Source organism: Halyomorpha halys, unplaced genomic scaffold (genome assembly GCF_000696795.3).
Source record: "Halyomorpha halys isolate HHAL.00 unplaced genomic scaffold, Hhal_1.1 Scaffold169.1, whole genome shotgun sequence".
In the NCBI taxonomy this organism is placed as follows: Eukaryota; Metazoa; Arthropoda; class Insecta; order Hemiptera; family Pentatomidae; genus Halyomorpha; species Halyomorpha halys.
The window spans coordinates 506,799-529,423 of record NW_027104700.1 but is presented as its reverse complement, the minus strand read 5'-3'; the positions used below and the strand labels follow the sequence as shown (position 1 = coordinate 529,423).

At 29.2% G+C, this 22,625-nt stretch overlaps 1 protein-coding gene across 1 annotated transcript; it reads left to right on the top strand.

Moving 5' to 3' along the window:
- The first annotated feature begins 28 nt into the window (after positions 1-28).
- Positions 29-21,844, top strand: LOC106678930 (probable methylmalonate-semialdehyde/malonate-semialdehyde dehydrogenase [acylating], mitochondrial). Its single transcript, XM_014417796.2, has 11 exons — positions 29-202; positions 279-410; positions 859-1,008; positions 5,959-6,037; positions 7,823-8,022; positions 9,814-9,981; positions 11,126-11,372; positions 12,897-13,078; positions 15,269-15,448; positions 17,551-17,649; positions 20,564-21,844. The coding sequence occupies exons 1-11, from the start codon at positions 167-169 to the stop codon at positions 20,663-20,665; spliced, it is 1,575 nt and encodes a 524-aa protein (XP_014273282.1). The 5' UTR covers positions 29-166; the 3' UTR covers positions 20,666-21,844.
- The last annotated feature ends 781 nt before the right edge of the window (positions 21,845-22,625 follow it).

The window sequence follows — 22,625 nt, the reverse complement described above, 5'->3', positions numbered from 1 at the left end:
GCAGCGTTATGGCTGTTCAGCTGAGGAATTCTGGGGGATAAAACCTATAATGCAATAGATTCAAAATGACGTTATCAGTATCTTGGTTGTCGGTTTCGAAGTAAGATCTTAAATACACACACTGTATCTCGTTAATTATCTCTCTTCTTCTTATGAATACGCAAATATGAATTCCATTATTAAAAATTTATTAAAAAGAGAAGTACGCTTGTATTGTATAATAAAATTATTACTACATTGACTGATTTTACAAGTATAATGAATTTTTCTGTTGACAGATTTCATCTACTATCACTAGACATTATTCTTCCAATAAAGAGGTGACAACAACTAAGTTGTATATTAATGGGAAATTTATTGAATCCCAAACAAATGATTGGATTGACTTGTATAACCCTGCAACAAATGAGGTAATTTATTGAAATCACCCTACATTGCAATCTATATTTTAAATTACAATGACATAAATATCTTTAATTAAAAAAAGCAACATAATTTTTAATAAACATTTTTGAAGAAGAATGTATTTCGGTAATGTAGTTGATTTATTTTATTACGTACTTATTTCTTTTTCTTATGGCTAAAATTTTTTATTTTAACTTCCACTCTTTTATAATAATTAAGTATTACATAAAATTACAAATGGTTCTTTCACTCTTGAATGAAGATTTTGTAAGATAGAATATAATATTATATAATAACTTATCTGACTTTGCATCACATTTATATATACTTTTATCTGGCAAATTTAAATATCTATATCATTTAAATATTTATTACTGTGGCTGTTTACTTGTAATTTATTATTATGAATAATGCACTTATTAATTTTTGCACTGAAATTTTCTCTTTCTTTAGGTCATTTCAAAAGTCCCGAAATCTACCAAAGAGGAAATGGAGTATGCAGTTTCCTCCGCAAAGGAAGCTTATAAAAGTTGGTCTAAAACTTCTATAATAAGAAGACAGCAGATCATGTTTAATCTTCAGAACATTATCAAAAGTAATATGGTAATAATATTCTTGACCCTTAACATTTTTTTGCATGCTAATTATAAGTACTATAAATATTTATAGGAATAGTTAAGTTTAGCGATATGTTCGAGAAAATTCTATTCATGATTTTTTTTGTTGAGAACAATCATCCGGAATGAATGCTCGTTAATTCTTTTATGAACATCTTATGTTTTATTACTCTACCAAAACTTATTGTTCTTGAATAACGTTTTTTAAAACATACTTATTGTTAGAAACCATTTTAAAAAATAAAAAAAAGGATATTGTGTTCTAATAAAGAAAAAAAATGTTGATATGATGATGCTCGAATTTATTTAAAACTTGATACTTTGTCATTCCTCCCTCATACATAAAAAATTAAGAAAAATGTGTATCTAATAAGTTCCTGTTATATAACTTCTTTTAATCACCCATTTAATTTTGGGCTATTAGTGGTAAAAAATAGCTTTGAAAATTATCATTAAAATTTCAATTGTTATATTTGATTATTTTAATGAAGTGAATCATATATATGCTATTAACAACTTTATATATTTCTGATTAAATATTTATCTTTATGTTTTATATCAACATCATGTTCATCACTTTGATAAAGAAAAGTAAATATTTTCCTACTAACTTTCTGCTAGTTATTATATACAATTTTTTTTATTATAACTTCAAAAAAAGTAAATAAGTTTTATATTGTTAAGATATGGTGTTGAAGCAAAATTAATTGGATGTCTCTAGTTCTCTAGGCTTTATTTTGTTTTTCAAATGACATAAATATTGAATTTGTATTGACAAAGCTTTCTGTTGAATAACAAAACAAATAATGAAGCATGGTATTTAATGTTCCTCGACAAGTTTGATGGTCCTTGTAGAAATAGGAGGTATAATCAGGACTGACCCATCCCAATTTTAATTAAGTTTTTGATTTTTTTTTTCATAGAAATAAATTAAGAATAAACATTTCAAGACTATTGAGAAGGCACACTCTTATGATTACTAAGTGGAAAAACAAGTAAAACGGACAACAAATTAGGTTTTTTTGGACAACTTATTATAACAACTAAAAAATATCAACATTAATTGTCTTGCCAGTAATTTTCCTGATGTAATGCTTTATAATGTAATGTATAGATTGTTAAGTAGCTTACTTTCTGCTCTTTTATTCCTCTCATTTTCAGTGCTGTCAGATTATCTGTTGGTACAAGGACTGTGCCAAATCTCAGATTAGTCAAGAAAAATGTTTAAGTTTGACTACTAATTTGCTTGGAGAGTAGGAGTAAAAGTATTTTGTTCTTTTCAATAAAATACTAATTATCATGTACAATAACAAATCCCTAATTCAATAACAATTATATTAATGATAAAATGAGTTTTACTTTATAAAATTTTACTACTTGATGTGAATTTATGTTATAATTTGAGCTCTGAATTTCTGCCCCTCATGAAATAAAATTAATAATAAAAATATATGTTTTTTTTTTTTCATTTTCTACTTTCTTAAAAATCTAAGTCAATTAGTTTGATTGGCTCATATATTTAAATTGATGTATTCCTCCTGAACTAACATATGGAATCAGTAAAGTTTTAGTTAAATTATAACCATTTTTCATTGAGTGTAAAGGAGCTAGAGATTTTTTTTAGTTATAACTCTTTGCACTTTATACTAGTTATAACTTCTATGCAAGTTTATAGTGAAATCCTTCCTGTATGTCTATGTTACACACATATTTTTCTTTCATCTATGTTTCGGAGCTCTTCCCCCATCTTCGGGATGATATCCTAATTATTCCAATCAGAATATGTGGTCCATGAAAAAATAAATCATATACACAAATTAATCATTTTTAATAATAGTACTGGGTAATTACAGATATTATTTACATTAAGTAGTGAACAAAGAAAAATGAAATGATTTGTTCAATCAACTATATTTGTTTGCACAAGTGTAGTTGCGAACTTTGTCTAACTAAATAAATAATGATATAACTGAGTAAAGCATGATTAGATATTAAATATCAGATGATAAATTTAAAAAGAACTAAAGAATTAGAAAGAAGTCTTCCTGTGTAGATTTATTTATTTTTTTAGCAAGCAGTTTTGGTCTCCCTACCTACCCTGGTCAGCCCTTCTTCTCTGCTCACCAATTGAGGACAATTGTATAAATACAAAGCTTTTAAATTGGAAGGTTAATCATTATCTTCCAAGTAAGTTTTTTATAGTGAAATCCTTCCTATATTTTCTCACCCCAGACATATTTTTCTTTCATCTACATTTCTTGTTCAATATCTTACTTCTTGTTATTAGTTACATAGTCCTAATCCATATAAAATACTTTGTCATAATTTACTTAAATTGTACTGTACACTACTAGGGGTATTCATGATCTTTAGTTTAACATGTTAAAGCGTGTTAAATGGAGAAATATTTTCTCCTTTTGCCATGTTAAAACGATATAACATAAACATGGCTGAGTGTGTTACCAGGTCTGTTAAATGGAGAATGACGTCACACAACAGACCAGCTGAGCTTGGCACCATTTTATTTGTTGTCGTGTTAGGTTACTTGTAGTTTGTATTTTGATTTGTTTTGGACTTTTTAAAAATACAATCAGTAGCCAAACTTTTACACTTCTACTTTTCACTTATTTTAGGCATGTTGTAATAAATTACTGTAATCAAAACTTAGAAGTAAATAATAACATGAAGTTTTGGCAGGAAAGGTTACTAAACAAGTTGCTCAGAAAATCTGCTAGGAGCTCTCATGCATTTAACATTTATCACGACTTTAAATAGGGCTGCTCACAATCCTATACTTATAACATTCAACATGGTAAAACATTTTACATTTTACATTTAACACAATATCATGAATACCCCTACTGTAATGAAAAAAGTAGCATACAGTATTTTAGGGTTCTGGATACTGGTTCATTAAATAATATAAAATATCTCTTTTATAAAATAACTTAAAACAAAACAAAACAGAAAACCTATTTTCTAAGTAGTATATCCAAAAGGTGCATGCTACTGAAAATAAATTATATAAAAAATATAACTACTTGCTATATGGTCCTTATGGATCAATCATTTAGTGATTTCCCTTTCTTCTTGTCATGTCTGGATGATGTCCTTAGCTTTTCATCATCCGAAGTTGAACACAAACACTACCTAGTTCTGCAGCATTTTGATGAATTCGGCTTAACTATCAATCCTGAAAAGTATCTGCTCGGGCAGGATGAAATCGGTTTCCTGGTTACAAAGTATCAGCAGAAGGTATCAAGCATCTCCCATGCGTGTCCGGTGGCTGAATTACTTTTCTCAGTTCTCCACAGGTTTAAAGCTCATAACCTGTGACTTTTGTGCCTGGAAAGGCTGTCTCTGGATAGGGATTGGGACCAATTAACCACTGCACAGGAAAGTAACAAGGATTTGATGACTTACTGACCAATGAAAACCTGTCGTTTAAAAAGTTCACTCTTCTTGGTGCTAACCATTCTGTTTAGTGCATGACTTCGAAGGAGCATGTCTGATCCTATATCCCTCAAAGTTTCCAACGTCAGTTTTTTAATTGCTGCCATGACAATACACTCTCAGGTGTGTGAGCCTGCCAGCATTTGATCGCAAGAAAATATTTTTGGCGTCTACATATTTGTTCATTTAATGAACCAGTATCCAGAACACTAAAATATTGTATACTACTTTTTTCATTACAATAGTGTACAGTACAATTTAACTAAAAACAAGATGTATCATCATGAACAAGAAATATAGATGAAAGAAAAATATGTGTGGTGAGAAAATATAGGAAGGATTTCACTATAAAAAAACTTAAATGGAAGATAATGATTAACCTTCCAGTTGAAAAGTATTGTTTAACTCTTGTTTATAAATAAAAGAACATCACCAGGATAGCTTGTATATTAAGCCTGCAATGACCCTGACTCTTCAATTGTCCTCAATTGGTGAGTAGGGAAGGAGGGCTGACCAGGGTAGGTCTTGAGACCGAAACTGCTTGCTAAGAAAATAAATAAATCTATACAGGAAGGCTTCTTTCTAATTCTTTAGTCCTTTTTAAATTTATCCGTTGATATTTACTATCTAATTATGCTTTACTCAGTTATATTATTATTTATTTCATTGTTTTTAAACATTTTTTTAATAACTACATGTTTTAATCCATATTTTCCTTTGCACTTGTTACCTTTTTTTTTTTTATCGCAATTAAATTTTTGGTGCTTAAAAAAAACAAACTATTTAATGATAAAATTTAGTACACAGTTCTCAATTGTTTTTTGGGAAGCCTTAAGTTTAGAAGGAAACTGAAAGTAAACAGTTTCAATCTTATTTTGATTATTTTAGTCGTTCCTTAGCTTTATGACCAAATGAAATAGAGTCTAGTGAGAAAACTTTAACATCTGAAAATGTTAGTGGTTTATGGGTTAGTGGATGACCTGTTTAAATTTGATTTCAGGCTTTTTTATTTTTTTTAGTTACAATATTGATATTATATATATATATTTTTTAAATATATGTGTATATAGTTGACCGTAAAGATTTAAATAAAAGAAGATGGTCAGGGTTGCGGTCAAAAAAAGAACAAATAGTTTAAAACTATTTTAATGTCCGACGTTGCAAGCCCCACTTTGCAGGGCTTCATCAGGGCTGTTCAAAGCGAACGGTTGAACAGCAATATTTTTTAAAAATTTTACAATACTAAATTATTTAAATAAAAAGAAAATAAGGCAAAAACTCTGCAAAATGAAAACAAACTTTTTTGACAGCTGCAGCAAGTACTTGAAAGTCAATAATTAAAAGTTAAATAATTTGAACTATTTTTTTTTTTTTACTCAAATTAAAATGATTTTGTTTATTTTTTAACATAAAATTTCCAATTTTTTAAAAATAATTTATTTTACATATTTCTCTGTTTATTATTATTTTTTTATTGTTTTAGAAAAAAATTGCTGAAAATATTGTACTAGAGCAAGGGAAAACATTTCCTGATGCTGAAGGAGATGTTCTAAGAGGGTTGCGTAAGTTAAATACGTTTTTATTCTTTTTACATATGCTGTATGCTATATGACTTATGCTGACTCTTTGCAAAACATTATTTTAATCGTTTTAGAGATAAGTATATATCATCTTCATCAATTATATATAATACAAAAGCCAAAATGTCTTTAAACTAATCAAAAGAATTTTAATTGTTATCTTTTATTTAGTTATTGTTTTTCTAGATGTTTCTAAATTTTTAGTATTTAATAATCAATGGAAGAGCAACTTAATCATATTAATTTGTATCCTTTAATTTTAGACTTTTGATTTTATTGAATAGAAAATAATGAAAAATAAAGGAAGCAGTATTTTAAAAATCTCTTTTTTTTTATAAATATCTTTCAGCCAAAATAGATAAATTAAAGTCCTCAAATTGCTAAAAAAAAGTGTGAGGTACTCTGAACATTTGTGCAAAATGCTTATGTAACAGCCATTGATACAACTGTAAAATCAATGACATAATGACGTAATATTAGGGGTATTCATAATCTTTATTTTAACATGTTACAAGTACAACAAAAAACCGAACATTTCCTAAGTTTTTCCTACTAATTATCAATTATAATCATATGGCTGCAATCTAAGAATTAATGATAATACATTAAATAATTTAATCATGAAAATTGGAAGCTAAATCCTTTTTTTTTATTTTATGAAATTTAATATTTTGACTTACTAGTTTTAGTAACCATCACGTCAGTTTGTTTTAGCAATTTTTTTTTCTAAACAAAAGATCATATATTTATTAATATTAGTTTATCTTAATGACAGATTTATTATGCCATTGTATTTTGTTGAAACCTTGAGATTGTTTTTCAGTGATATCTAACTCTTGAATCTTAATGAACATACTGAATTGCTTGTCATATAATTTTTGAATGGTCATATAAAATTGCTTGTCAGCTAATTTTTACTAATAAATTTTAAGAGTCACTCGATTATTTTTTAAATAAAAAAAGTTCAATCCGGCCATCATCAAGGACAATCTTAATTTTAGTTTCAGAGCCTCAAATTTATTTATAAAATACATGCTATTATGCGCAAGTCAATTTAACTCAGACAAAATAATCCTGTATTTGTTACTATAACATTTAATAATAAATTCTATTTTTTGCAATTTCTTTATTTTACTGTCATTAACTTATCATTGTGTTTTAAATTCACTTTGCCATAATAGCCTGGAAAGTTTTATAAATAAATGTGAGGCTGTAAAACTAAAATTAAGATTGTCCTTCATGATGGTCAGATCAGGCAAAACGTTGGACATGTAATATGATTTAATAAAGAAATATTGATATAGATTCGGATATCTTGTACCCATTTCCATTCAGTATATTTGCTGCAAAGCATGTATGAAACTAATTTGGTTAGCTGTAAATTAAAAATCATTTTCTTTCACCTTTTTTTTTTTCTTATTATTTTTGAGGTTGTACCCATAAATGTGAGGTGAAAATTATAATGATGTTTAAAGGAAAATATTATTCAAATAGCTTTGTTCAATTAAATTGGAGATTCGTTTGGTTGCATAACATGACATACTAAAGGTTGACTAGAGTAACTCTAATCTGTAATCTGTAACTGGATTCATCCTTATCCTTATTATTATTTTTTTTTGAGACTATATAACTCTCTTTATTTGTCTTTGAAGTAAAGAAGATAATTTTATAAATGAAAGCATGTTGTAAAGATGTGCATGTTCTCCTAGAGCTCCATTAAAAAAAAAAAAGATTGTATTCTTCTAATTAAGTTTTACATTTTTTTAGAGGTTGTTGAGTTTGCTTGCAGTATGCCTGGTAATATGCGTGGCCATACTCTCTATGGTGTTGCAAAAGATATGGATATAATATCCTATCGTGTTCCTCTTGGAGTAACAGCTGGAATTTGTCCATTTAATTTTCCTGCAATGGTTCCACTTTGGACTATTCCTGTTGCTGTGACATGTGGAAATACTCATATCATAAAGGTAGCTCATTAAGTTTTTTTAAATTCAATGATTATTCTATTAGATTTATTTTTTGTTGAGAGCTACATGTCATCCTGGATTTTGAAGCAGCTATCTGTATTAAGCACAGTTTTATCTACAACTACTGATATGAAACAGAACATGAGTTAGTTGATATAAATCTTGGAAAAACAGAAAAAAAAATAGATGACGTAACTTTGGAAAGGCCTATTTATAAATATATGGGTGAAAGATAAAATATTTCTTAACTTAAAAATAAAAGTTTCAAAGGGTTTAGATGTTGCTCCATTGTTACCTTTATCTAAAAAAAATGACAACAGAGAATGTTAAAATCAATGGAGTTTTTTAATTTTTATCATTCAAGATTAACTTAAGGGATAAAGGATTAATACCATCAACCATGAGTACTTAATAGAGATTTATTTACGGTCGGGATATCTAACTGTTAATAACTTTTACTGTTAATTGTTTAGAACTTGTCTTGCAATAAGATGAGGGTGAAGATTGAGTCATCTCCTATTTATTCTGGTCCTTGATTCTGTTGCCTCTTAGACCAATGCCAAGAGGTTTCCAGTGAGGGACTTAAAAACTTATATGACTAGTCATCCACATCATAATGGTTTTTGAATAAAATGAAAAAGAATAATGACAGTGTTCATTTAGCCAATTGTCTTGCTTCTAATAATTTAAGATAATAACTAAATAATGAAATTGTAAAGTAGCGATAAAAATGTCAAGTGAACAAAAATACTGAAATTCCAAAGTTGATATTTATAAATAATTATTTGCATAAAATAAGTAACTATAAGATTTAAAAAAAAAAAAACTTACCATACATCTAACTTTATTCATATGAGGTAGATTAATAGTTGGGTAGGTAGAGAAATAATTTATATTTAAATGAGGTTAATGATAGGATTTTGGCAATGGATGTGGATTGGAAATTCCTGAATGAAATGGCAGGGATGATTAAGGATTTATTAAAGGAAAACATTCTTTGACAAAATATTTACAAGTTTGTGGACTGGGATCTCATTTTTAAGAAGTATAAATAAATTGAGGATGTTGGGAGGCTTTTTAGTTCTAAAGGATCAGTTGTGTGATATAAAACTAGGGTGTATTTCCATTGAAAAAAAAAAAAAAGTGAAGCCATTTTAACTTGGCATACCAACTAGAAATGGTCATGAATCCAGTGAAGAAGAACTAGAACGTTGGTTGGCAATATCTATAATTGTTCATGATACGCAATGATTATAGGGCATCCAGAGACTATTCTTGTGGATAGGGATAGTGTCTTTGCTTTAGAGTCCATAGGAAACTTATCTTTGCTCCCAAAGAAGATTTTAAAATGGCTGTTATTTTTCTATTTTAGTTTCACAATGGTTTACTTGTAGTTACAGCTGCAATGTTAAGCTTTAAATTGAGATATGATTTAGATGACATAGAAGTCAAGAAGTTAAATGCATACAAAGTTAAAATGCATAAATGGGGATTTTTATCAAATTGTTTGTTGGGAGAGCTAACGTCTATGGTAATTTGAGTTGAAACCATACTTTTACTTTAAATTACCATAGATGGTAGCCCGCCCAACTAAATTATCTTGAGAAAAATTCAAATGTATGCACTTACCCAGGCTTACCTAATCATAAATGCAATCAAGACAAAAAAAAAATACAATCAATTTGTTTTGATAGTAATAATTTTTTTATACTGAACTTAATTGTTTAGGCCAGTTCCTTCTAGCTTTGTATTTTTTTTCCTCTAGCCACTGAAAATTTTTTTTTCTTACAGCCATCTGAACAAGATCCTGGTGCGTGTATGATGTTGATGGAAATGCTTGCTGAAGCTGGACTTCCGCCTGGTGTTGTAAATGTAATTCATGGACAACATGATGCAGTGAATTTTATTATTGATGCACCTGATATCAAAACTATTTCATTTGTTGGAGGCGACAAAGCGGTAAGTGTGTTGGTTTTGGCTAGTTTAAATATTTTATTACCATTCAACCATATCAAAATATTCATGTCTTCAATATCCCTTTAGTATTCCTTTTAGCAGCCATGAAATTGGGAGCTCAACAATCTTGGTCCATCTGTGATCCTTTCTCTGTGACCTTCCTCATTCTTACATATTCCACAGTTGTTAGGAAGGTTTCTGCGGTTCGCTTCGCTATAGTGTTGATAACTGCCTGAGAATAAAAAAAATTAAACCAGCATTTTACAATTTATCTTAATCAGTTCATCAAGAGCCAGTTGAATTGTGATTTCTTTCTTAAGGTTTGTGGCTAGGCCATAAGCTGGAGTAAATGCAATGCAGTAAATGCAATGAGTAAACAAAGTTTTTGCAGTAAATGCCCTCTTCTGCATTTTCCTTCCTATAACGGCAAATCTATTAATGTACAAGTGCATCTAGTCTTTTTCTGAAAACCTCTCAGCAAAAATAGGCTGTAAATAGTCTTTCATTAAGGATATTGCCATCTTCGACACTGGAAGGAATAGCTGCAGGAAAACTGTTGGTCGGTTTGAGAGTGCCATTAGAGTGGCAATGAAAATACATGGAGTCCCTCAATTTCATACTTATCAATTATAATTCCAGACTCAACCAGAATAGTAGTGGTATAGAAATAATAACCTATCCATCATCTTTTCCATCTCATTTGTCCTGAAATCAGGTCCTTGTGGAATTAGAAGAAGATAAGAACTGGTTCTCTTTGACCCTTTAATAGCACAAGATTTTACTCTTTGTCACCATCTCCTACAAACACTATCGTATTAGTGTCAATGACTTAACTTCATTTTATATTAATGTGTTAGACGTACACTGAAAATCTTTTAATCTTAGGGGATGTTACGACTTATTTTAAATTATATATATTATAAAATGTGATGAAACTGTTCTTTTATAAACTTATTTTCTTTGTTATGGTATGTTTTCATGAATACTCTGCATTACTGTGTAATTATTTACTCTTAATGATATGATTAAAAAATAGTGCATATTTAATTATTTTTTTGACTATTTGATATTGACACTAGATTGTCTTTTAATAGACAAATGATTTATATCATCCATTCCTCTAATGGTGTTATTTATTTTATGGCAGGGTAAATACATTTATGAAAGGGGATCAAAGAATGGAAAACGTGTTCAGTGTAACATGGGTGCCAAAAATCATGGAGTTATCCTTCCTGATGCTGACAAAGAAAACACTATTAAGCAAATAGTAGGTGCAGCATTTGGAGCAGCTGGCCAAAGATGTATGGCATTGAGTGTTGCAATATTTGTTGGAGAAGCAAGGAACTGGCTCCCAGATCTGAAGGCTCATGCTGAAAAACTGAAAGTTAATTTTGGTAAAATATTTAAATGTACAGTGTTTACAAATAGTATTAATATCATAGTTGACTATCTCTACCCTTGAGGAATAACACAGAGAGCAGACTTTTTATTGCCTGACAGCTTAGTTAGATTTGAGAGGCATTCTCGCTTAGTTATTGTTGGTACAGAGAATTGTACATTGGCTGATTGCTTTCCTACACAACTTTGCTGGTCAGTATTATATGGCTGTTACATCCAAACATTGGAATATGTTTCCAAGATATGCTGTATCACTTTTATTATAAGGATAAGAATAATGAAGAAAAATAAGAGAAACTGAGAATATAGGGTTCAAATTGTGATTTTGCAATGTTGAGGATGAGACGGTTGAGAGCAGGTTCGCACTGTTTGGGGCAGAGCCCAAGCAGTGCGAGCTGATCAACCCCTCATGTCTTAAGATTCTTAGAATCTTCTTACCTTAAGCTCTAACGAGATCATGGCAATATTGTGGTGTTAATCGCAACATTGGCATGATGTTATTAGCGCACAATAGGCTTTATTGATCGCAGTACTTCTATGCCAAATTAAAAAAAAAAAAGGGTCCTTATCATAAACATAAAGATTGTGCTAGTTGGAAAATCCTATGCATTGTATAACTTACTGACTTACCTTAAAACATTTCTCTCTTTTTTTATAGAAATCAAACTCTTTGTTTTTCTGGTTATGTTCATACTTTTCAGGACGGAACAGAATTGGAAAACTGCATTGTATTTTAGTTAAATATTTTCATTGATTCCTGCCAAGAAACACTCGGACCATATGTTCATTCAATTGTCTTTTAATTGGAATAGCTGAAAACCGATGAGGCTCACCTCTGGGTATTGGATTATATATTTGTTAACTGTTGGGAATTTTTCCAGTGTTAATGTTTTTTCATCACTTTACTGTTACAAGACTGAATGGTGGCATTGGCTAAAACTATTTATGAATTTATGTGACATATAAAAAACCAAAAATTGTTTTGGAATAATAATAATAATAGTTTACATACTTATGTGATGTTAAAGTTTATAAAATTATCTAATAAAATGTAACTTGGTTCACAAAATGTACAGTAACCACCTACATATGAACATACAAAATGATAAGAATCAGCTTCCCTGACTGAGCTCTAAACTAATATGTTGATTAATTAATTTGGTTTTATAAAATGTAGTTCATTTTTTAGCAAAGGCATTTAAGTTTTCATAAACAGCAATAAATTTTGGTTACAAAGTTGGACTACAACTAAAACACATTGTAATTGTAAGTCTTATGACATTATTTAAAAAAAAATAAAAAATGCTGATTTAAGATTTTTTATTTGGTTCAGACATTACTTTTTTAATTAATTCATCACTTAGGCTTTTTGACATTAATTATAATTAAGTATTTACCTAGTATGGTTATCTTTGAAAAAAAATTTACATACACACACTCAGGCACTTCTGTATGTGTATAAATATTTTTTCTCATTATCATTGTTTTAATCTTTTTATTTTATTTTTTCTTCTATTCAGGTATGGTGGCTGGTGCTGATTTTGGGCCAGTGATTAGTCCAGAATCCAAAAAAAGAATATGCTCTTTAATTGAATCTGGAATTAAAGAAGGTGCTGGAATCCTGCTCGATGGTCGTGGGCTTGTGGTTCCTGGTTTTGAAAAAGGAAACTTTCTTGGACCTTCAATATTGACAGATGTAACTGTAAGTAGCTTTAGCTGCAAACATATTAACTTAATTTGTATTTATCAAACACTTATCCTTGTCCTTATATAGTATTAATTAATAAAATATATCACAAACACAAAGGACACTAGGAAAGTTTTACAATGGGATCACGTGAGGTGGGAAAGGGTTAACACATTCGTAGACCTGTCCTAGCCTGCACAGCAGATGACTGAGTCACTTTAGAGTAGGTTTATTTACCTTCTGACTGTCCTACTCAAAAGGGTTGGAGATGCCATCCTGGTCTGAAGTTGAGTACAGAGCAATTTTATCCTAAAACTTTGTGCTTGTGTTAAGTGTGGATCAGTGTTTAGAGAAAATGCTCCCTGTGCTTAGAGATGATTGTCAGTATTCAGGGGGTACTGGAATTTAGAAAAAAAAAATTTTGAGCTTGAGGATGCTCTGACTTCATCAGTAACTGAAGAAAACACCAATGTTTAAAAAATTACTTCAGGCAGATATGGGAGTTATTGGATGTTAATGCACTAGCAGTTTCTAACATTCTGCATGATTATCTTCAAGTCAGGAAGCTTTCTACACTTAGGGTGCCCCATAGCTCGACTGAAGCTCAGATGACGACTCATGTCTCATGGTGCAGTGAAATGCTGAAGAAGTACAAGAAATAGCAAAATCTCTAATGTAAAAATTATATTGGCAAGTGAAGAAACATGGCTTTACTGCTGTGATGTCCTAGCTAACTAACATTCAAAGCAAAGTGCGGATGTTCGAAGATGAGGATACCCCTGTCACTGGAAATTCATATATGTTAATAAGAGGATGGTAGCAGTATTTAGTGTGAGGTGCATTGGGGAGCAAGGTGGTTCATTCCTATCGTATTTAGGAAGGTGGAGACTAGTCATTATTCATTGTATTAAAAATACTGTCAAAGAATTTTTTTTTTTCAGCATTATAAAACCATGCCTGCTGAATTAGTCAAAATTTTATTATAATAATTTTATTTGTTAAGGGTATAAAAAATTTACTAACCTTTTACAAGTCTCTTACACTTATTTTAGTTTTTCTTTAAATTTAGACATTTTGTTCTTTAAGCCTCAGAAGAAGGCATAATTGTTTTTCCTGGGGCGAGCTAGAGCATCACCTATTTGATAATTTTTAGCAAACTATTAGTATTTGTCTTTTTTACTTTCCCTTTCCAAAAGCATTTTATCAATGTATGTTTGAAAATGTTTTTATTATTTTTATAGACTTCATTATATATTTCAATAGATAAACTTTGGGAATGGGAACTTCCAGTACTTTCTGCCTTTAAATAGTTGGGACAAATAGGCCACTCGTTGAAGGGTTAAAAACAAATATCACCAAAGACAATAATTTATTTATTAACAATGTGAGTGTTACAGAATGTTATTGATCATTTATATTTATCAAAAATAATGTCGGCTAAATGCCATACAAAAAGTATTGAGATTTTTTTTTTATCGTTTTTATTTCTTTTGATTATTTTTAGTTTTTATTTATTTTGAATTTATGTTTATTTATTTTGTTTTACAAACAAGAGAAGGCTAGGCACTTGGGATTACCAATTTCAATGAAACTTTTTTTGGTGATACTTGGTCGAAAAATATTATACAGGGTGTCTAAGAATTCTTGCCAATCAAAATGGGTTGTGTCTGAGGAGCCGAGAAATAAAAACATTTTCACATTTTTAGAAATTTCTTGTGTCATCGCATATCATCTTTGCCTTGCACATATTTAATGGTTATTATATACCAATCAATTTGTTTCTTGTATAAAATGGAAATAAAAGATTTTTTTTTTTTTTTAACAACTTAGTATATAACAAATTACAAATGCCAAAAGTCGCCTCCAGTTAACTATACAAAAAAAAAATATTTTTTGGAAAAATAAGGTTAATAATAAAGTTAGATTAAGTTTTAGCATATTTTGAAACCTTTAAATATTATCATATAAATCAAAAATTAGAAATTTTTAGGTTTGATTTTTGGAAGATATTTTTTTTTGCCTACTATATGGGAAGCGATTTTAGGTTTTTTAGAGTTTGAATAAATTCAGACTCAATTAATACAATGAATTATATTTTTTTGTTATTCTACATCCTAAAAAAAATTTACTACAAATTTTCAATTGTTGCTATAATTGATTAGTTTTTATCTTTTGCTATTGAGGATTTGTTTTCTCTCTTTTCAGACTTCCATGAAATGCTACACTGAAGAAATATTTGGCCCTGTGCTTGTTACAATGTGTGTTGATACATTAGATGATGCCATTAAAATAATTAATCAAAATCCTTATGGAAATGGAACTGGTCTGTTTACTAGAAGTGGAGCTGCTGCTAGGAAGTTCACTCATGGAATTGAAGTTGGTCAGGTAACTAAGACCAAATTTTTGATATTTCTATTATTGTTGTTGTGCCATTACTATCTGTTGTAAGACAGACAAAATCAAAATTTAATTATTGACTGTTATTGGAAAGAGAAGACTGGCTAATGATATTATTTTGTTTGAACAATATGGCTTTAAAAAATTTACCAATAGTGTAAGCTTTAACAAACCAAGGCCTGAGAAGTTGTAAGGTCGTTTGCGAGGCATCTTATGTATTCATAATTATTTTATATTGTTTTAGTATTTTAATTGGTTGTATGGTGGTATTTTACTATATTTATCTTTTCTATTTATCTGGGGAGGGGGAGGGAGAGGTTGGACAAGTTAGCTTATTTATCGTTCAAGATAAGTTAGACTGAAATCATAATTATATTTAAGTCAAGAAGATAGTCGGGGAAAGGAGGGTTTAACAAATAAACAAAGAATTATTTATTCGTGCCAACATTTTGACCTGAATTTCAGGTTTTCATCAGGGCTATAGAAGAAAAAGAGATAACAACCATCATTGAGAGAAAAATAAAAATAAATTATAAATTAATGAATTTGCAAATATACCTAACAATGAATTGAAAATAAACAATAGTTGATTAATAACCATGGAATTAGGAAGTAGCAGATTGATAACAATAAAAGATGAAATATAATATTATATAGGTAAGTAAATATGTATAAGATAAGATGATGAAGACCTGAAATTCAAGTCGAAATATCGACATGAATAAATAATTTTTTGTTTATTTGTGTTTTTTTTCTCATCACACCCCCGGCCATCTTCTCGACTTATTAATCTACGGTCAAATATCTCCACCTCATAATTATATTTATAATATAATAGGATCTGATATTTAATACTTTTTCAGTTTCCCAGAATTGGATTTTTTTTTTAATAAAAAATTTGTTATGTATAAGGGAGTTGTGTATATATGTTTTTTTAAATTATTTCTCAATCAAAAATCATATTATTTGTGCCAAAAATCAAGATTTTGAGATAAACATCTGAAAATAGCACTTACATACAAGGTCAGTCAATTATTATTCTCAATATAGTTATAAAATTTTATTATAATCAAATAGGAAACTTACAAGTACATCATTTGTTGACGTAGAACCTTTGCTTTTCAATGCACTTGGCCCTCCTTTGTACAAGCTTCATGATGCTCTCATAAAAGAAGGTTTTTGGTTGAGCTGCATGCCGGGAATGCACTGCTACTTTCATTGCTTTGTCTGAGGTAAATTGACAGTCCCTTAATGGCTCTTTGAGTGGACCAAACACGTGATAGTCAGAAGGGGCAAGATCGGGTATAACATCCTAATCCGCCGTGCAAGAAAAGCTTCAAGATTCAACTGTCCACATGAAAATTGAGGCTTATGGTTGTTTGGGACTCACAAGGTCCAGTACTGAAACATTATGAGGAAAGGGGCACAACAATAAACAGCAGACATTACAGTGAGATGCTTACTGCCAAGCTAAAGCCTGCAATTTGAAGCAAATGACAAGGACTGCTGTCAAAAGGTGTTGTGTTGTTGCACAATGCCCATCCGCGTTCTGCTGAAAAGCTTCAGAAACTCAATTTTGAAGTACTAGCTCATCCTTCAAAGGATAGTCCAGATCTTGCCCCTTCTGACTATCACTTGTTTGGTCCACTCAAAGAGGTATTAAGGGGTTGTCGAATTTACTTTGGAGGAAGCAATGAAAGAAGCGGTGCATTCCTGGCTTCCAGCTCAACCGAAAACCTTTTATGAGGGCATCATGAAGCTTGTACAACGATGGACCAAGTGCGTTGAAAAGCAAGGGGATTATGTCGAAAAATGATGTACTTGTAAGTTTCCCATTTGATTACAATAAAATTATATAACTATTGCAGATACTAATTGAGTTACGCTCATTTGATTGAAATCCCAAGTAGGCAAACCCTTTTAACATAAATCTGTCAAAAATAGTATGACATGATGCCTATAAAGAATTTATTTTTCTTTGCATTTTTGGGTAGTGTTTAAAACTTTTATGTGATTAAACACATTGTTTTAATTTTAGTTACTGACAATTTTAATGATCATGTAAATAATTTATTTTTATTTTTTTTTAGATTGGTATTAATGTTCCTATTCCAGTACCCCTTCCAATGTTTTCGTTTACGGGTACAAAAGGTTCCTTTGTAGGAGACACACATTTCTATGGTTTACAGGTAAGTGCAATTAGTTTAAAACATTGTCATTTAAAAGAAAAATATTAAAATTATTATAAATATATTTCACCAAGTATCAATATTTTGGTGTAGTGTAACTAACCATATTCACAAAAAAATTATAAATAAACAAATTAATACAATTAATATAAAAAACTAATATATTAGGAGATGGGAGAATCAGTTTGCCTGCTATTTAACTTAGCCCTTGATAAGGTTGTAAGAGATTCTTGCATTCAAATCAGTGCAAGAATATGTACCAAACTAGTTCTGTTACTATCAAGCACAGATGATATAGATCTGTTTTATGTTATTGTTAGATCTCTTTGTGTGTTAGAGAAAGCTTTTCTTGGCCTTATGCGAAAAGGAGTAGCTTTTGGGCTCCAGGAGAATCTCGATAGCCAATTTATCATGAGGATAATGGATATATTAAAGAAACTCTTCAATATTCTGATCTGTCTTGTTCTCTTGTATGCTTTAGAGATGTAAACTCTAATTATGGCTGAGGAGAATGAAATTCTCATTTTTGAGAGACAGATTCTTCGAAGAATATTTGGTCTAATCATGGTTGATGAACACTGTAGAAGATGGAAAAATGTGGAGATTTACAACAAACAAATATATGAACAAACTTAGGAAGATTCTCTTAGTTTTTGCTGGGTTGGACTTAAAAAAAAGGAAAAACAAAATTTAAAAAAAGTTGTAACGATTAATGGAGATGATACTCTTAAGACAAATCCTTGAAGGAAACCTCTGTTGAACCAGAGATAGAGGTTGTCTGAAACACAGATGGGAGGGTTGTGTGGCATGGGATGCTAGAGCATTGCTAGGAATAAGAAACTGGAGAGGTGGCACAGGACTGAAACCCCTGGTTAAAGATTAGTAAGGAGGTCAAAGCCCGCATTGAGCAGTAGTGCCTCGGAATAAGGAAAGACTTACTGATAAAATTAAGAAAACTTTCAGGATATACGATCTTCATGATGTGAAATTGAACTTATATTCCAATATTAAAATAAACAATCAATTATCTAAGATGATAGACAAAATGTAGTAATTGATGCAGAAACAAAATACAATTTATAAACTGAAGTGCCAAAATTACCATAGTATATATAGGATAAACTTTAAAGAAAACTTGGTATAAGATTTCCAAAGCATATAGGCAATGGTATAAATGTAAATATAACTGCAGTATCAGAACAAAGTATAAAATTCTATCATAATTTTGATTTTAATTACGCCAAGTTTTAAACAATGAATAGAAAGACACTAGGCATATATACTAAGATAAGACAAACAATAAATTTCCAAATGGATACTGAAAGTTGGAGAATTCATTATGCTGATATAATAAATAAATTAGATATATAAACTATTTAGGCTTATACAAATTTAAAAAAAAAATATATTGTGACAATTTAATTTTGAAACTATACTTTGAAAAACCATAACCTTCATTCCTTACTTATAAAGTTTACTTTCATAGAAGCTAGAATAACATATTGGATTTCAAGAAAAATTAGTGCAATTTTTTCAATTGTTACTAATAACTCCAAAACTACATACTTAACGGAATAGCTTGCAGTTGCTCTTTTAAAGTCAATAAAATTGTTTATAATTTAACACTAAGCTGAGCTCTGTATGACCATTAATTTCCAAGAAACCGCTCTCCAAGTATTGACAATTTTTCCGTGAAGAGTTAAAACTTTTCGTGAGTGTCTCTTCTTTTGTGAAATGTTATAAATAATATTTGTTATACAAAAACAATCATATAGAAAAAAATTGAAGTAAATTTAATTTGCTTGCACTTTAGCTCATAACAGAGTATTTAGGCCCAGTGGTTCTCTTAAAAATGGTGGATAACCAAAAAAGTTGACAAATGGATTTTGATAGAAAAGATTTGAAAAGCAATAAAATTTAAAAAATGCTCAAGTTTTAGTTATTAATTTTTTATTACAGTTGAATAAAAATATTAAAGATTGGAAACTAGGTGTACAGAATACAAATAATTTATTTATTTCATACTCATTTTATTACAATTTAATAATTACCCCACTTGGGCAGTTTTTAGTACCATAATTTTTTCATGTTCTATACATCCAGTTTTCATAGCATAGTTCTGTTTATTAGAATTTAATACAAAAAATAATAGCTTCAACTTGAACATTTTTTCTTTCAAACTTCATTTGTAAGATTTTTGGCTATCCACCTTTTTTAAGAGAGCCATTAAGCCTAAAAATTCTGTTATGGACTGAAATAAAAGCTAGTCAAATTTACTTCCTATTTATTCTGAAATGTCCACAAATTAATGAACTCTCAGCAATTAAGACCTAGAAATCAATTATAATAATTATATGATAACTCACTCATTTAAAAGCAAAAAAACTGTTTGTTTTTTTCTGGTATTCAAGATCCTTCTCCCTGATCTTCAAATAATAACAATATTTCTTGTTTGATGATCAGAGTAAATTTAATTTGCTTGCACTTTAGCTCATAACAGAGTATTTAGCCCCAGTGGTTCTCTTAAAAATGGTGGATAACCAAAAAAGTTGACAAATGGATTTTGATAGAAAAGATTTGAAAAGCAATAAAATTTAAAAAATGCTCAAGTTTTAGTTATTAATTTTTTATTACAGTTGAATAAAAATATTAAAGATTGGAAACTAGGTGTACAGAATACAAATAATTTATTTATTTCATACTCATTTTATTACAATTTAATAATTACCCCACTTGGGCAGTTTTTAGTACCTTAATTTTTTCATGTTCTATACATCCAGTTTCCAGAAAAAATCCATTTAGTTTTTATGCTTAGGATAGTAAATCCTTCTAGACCTAAGAGTAGTGCAATGTTAGTTAGTTTTTGATTTTATTAAGTTACAGTTTGTGATTATAAAAAAAAAAATATTTGCAGGGAGTTCATTTCTTCACCCAGGAAAAGACTGTGACACAACTCTGGAGGGAATCTGATGTACTTTCTAGCGAATCTGCTATGGCAATGCCAGTTATGAAATAATTTTATATTTGAATTACTTATAAGTTGGAGATTTATATTTGTTATGAATGATAGGAAAAAATTGTTTTAAAAAAAACAATGGCACCTTAACATATTCATGAAGGAAATTTTTATTACATACGTACATATGTACTATCATATAACTTGTTTGTTTATTACTATTTTTCTCCTCACATATTGTTAAAACATTTCCCATTGATATATTCCAAATTGGAGTACTTAAGTAAAAGATAAGGGTTCATTGAAAAAAAAGTTAAAATTACAATGTTTCATATTATGGATGATACATGAAACTTACAAAATCCCATCTAATTTTTTTCCTAAATTAACTTGCTAAATTTTTTGCCTATAATGAGCGAATTATTAAGATACATAAGTGTATTAGCTATTTCTTGTTTGTGACAATGTTTTATTAATTTTTAAGTTTTTCATAAAAAAAATTGAAATTATTAGTTTTAATCCCTTCTCTAATTTCTTTCTTAGTTCAGAACTTTTGTAGGCACATTATTTATATTTCAATATTTTTAGAAGTCTTTTTGCATGTTTGGAGATTTTTTGATATATATTTTATATCATAATCTCCAGATTTTTTCTACATAAAAATCTTGTTTGTGGTTTTATTATTACCATTTTAATTAGATCACAGTTGTCCACCTCTGTTTGCGAAAGAAATGAACAAACTCCCAATGGATTATTTTGATGGAATAAACGCAGTTGAGGTTGGGGTATAAATATGGTCAGTTTTTTGTTATTTTATAACCCTATCTGACAACAATTTTCCATAGCCTTTGCCATAAGTATACAAATTGTTATTAAATGACAAGTCGGTTAATGTATTGTATGTATATAATGATAATACTGACTTGTATGTTATGTTGTATTTATAATAAATATATATTATTTTATATTGCAAATAGCCAGTTTTAAAGAAAAAATATAAATAAAAAATTCTGGATTTTCTTTTTATGAAGTTGATTGTATTCATTTTTAAATTGTTGAGGTAAAGAAAAAAAGAAAATAGGTTTCTTCAAGAAAAAAAAATTTTTCTTAAACTCAAAAACATTCCTAAAGTTTTAAAAGAAACCCTATCATGTTTGCTGTGATGAAGTCTTCCATAATGAAATATTGTTTTATGTATAATATTATCTTTTATAGGTCAATATGTTCTGTTAAATTGTCAGTAATAAATAATATTTTTGTTAAACTAAATCATTTATCTTACCCAATGTTATTTATGTCTTCTAGGCACTGACATTATCAACCTTAATAAATGAAGAAAATTTTTACTAGTTTATCGAAATATTTTTTCTTTCTATATTTTTATGAGAAGTTGCAGTATTTTAGGGACAGTGTTTTACTATTTCCTGGAGAATGGTTCATCCATTTATTAAAAGTAAAAATCAAGATGCATGAAATATGATGTAAGTTAATTAACAGGAACCACCTTTTATAACTCTTAACCCTTCCTAATAACTATTTAATATAGGTCACCACAACAATTGTAATAAGCAAGCTGTAAACAATTAAGTCAAGTTCTCCAGAAAATAATTGGGTTTCCATTAACAAAAGCCTACTGAATTTGCTGGAATAAATTCCAGAAAAAAAAAGGAGCAGGAATAAGAATTTAACTACTAATTGGAAATAAAATTTAGTCATAGGAAACATCGCAAAACATTAACAATAGAATCAAATTGTACTAATGAAAAATAAACTGTAGGGTTTAATTATCACACCACGTCATTTTTCATATCATGCAACATATCAAAACAGCCTCTTATGTTTTTCTTTTGAAATTTATGATCAACTCCATTTTATGGAAACATGAATAATATTACTTTGGTAAATTAAGAAAGCAAGGGAAGAAAATAAAAAAAAAATCAAGAAAATGTTAACAGCAATTTTAATAGTAATTCACAAAAATGGAATAATTTAAAAAAAAAAGTTTACCTACAGTGTCAAT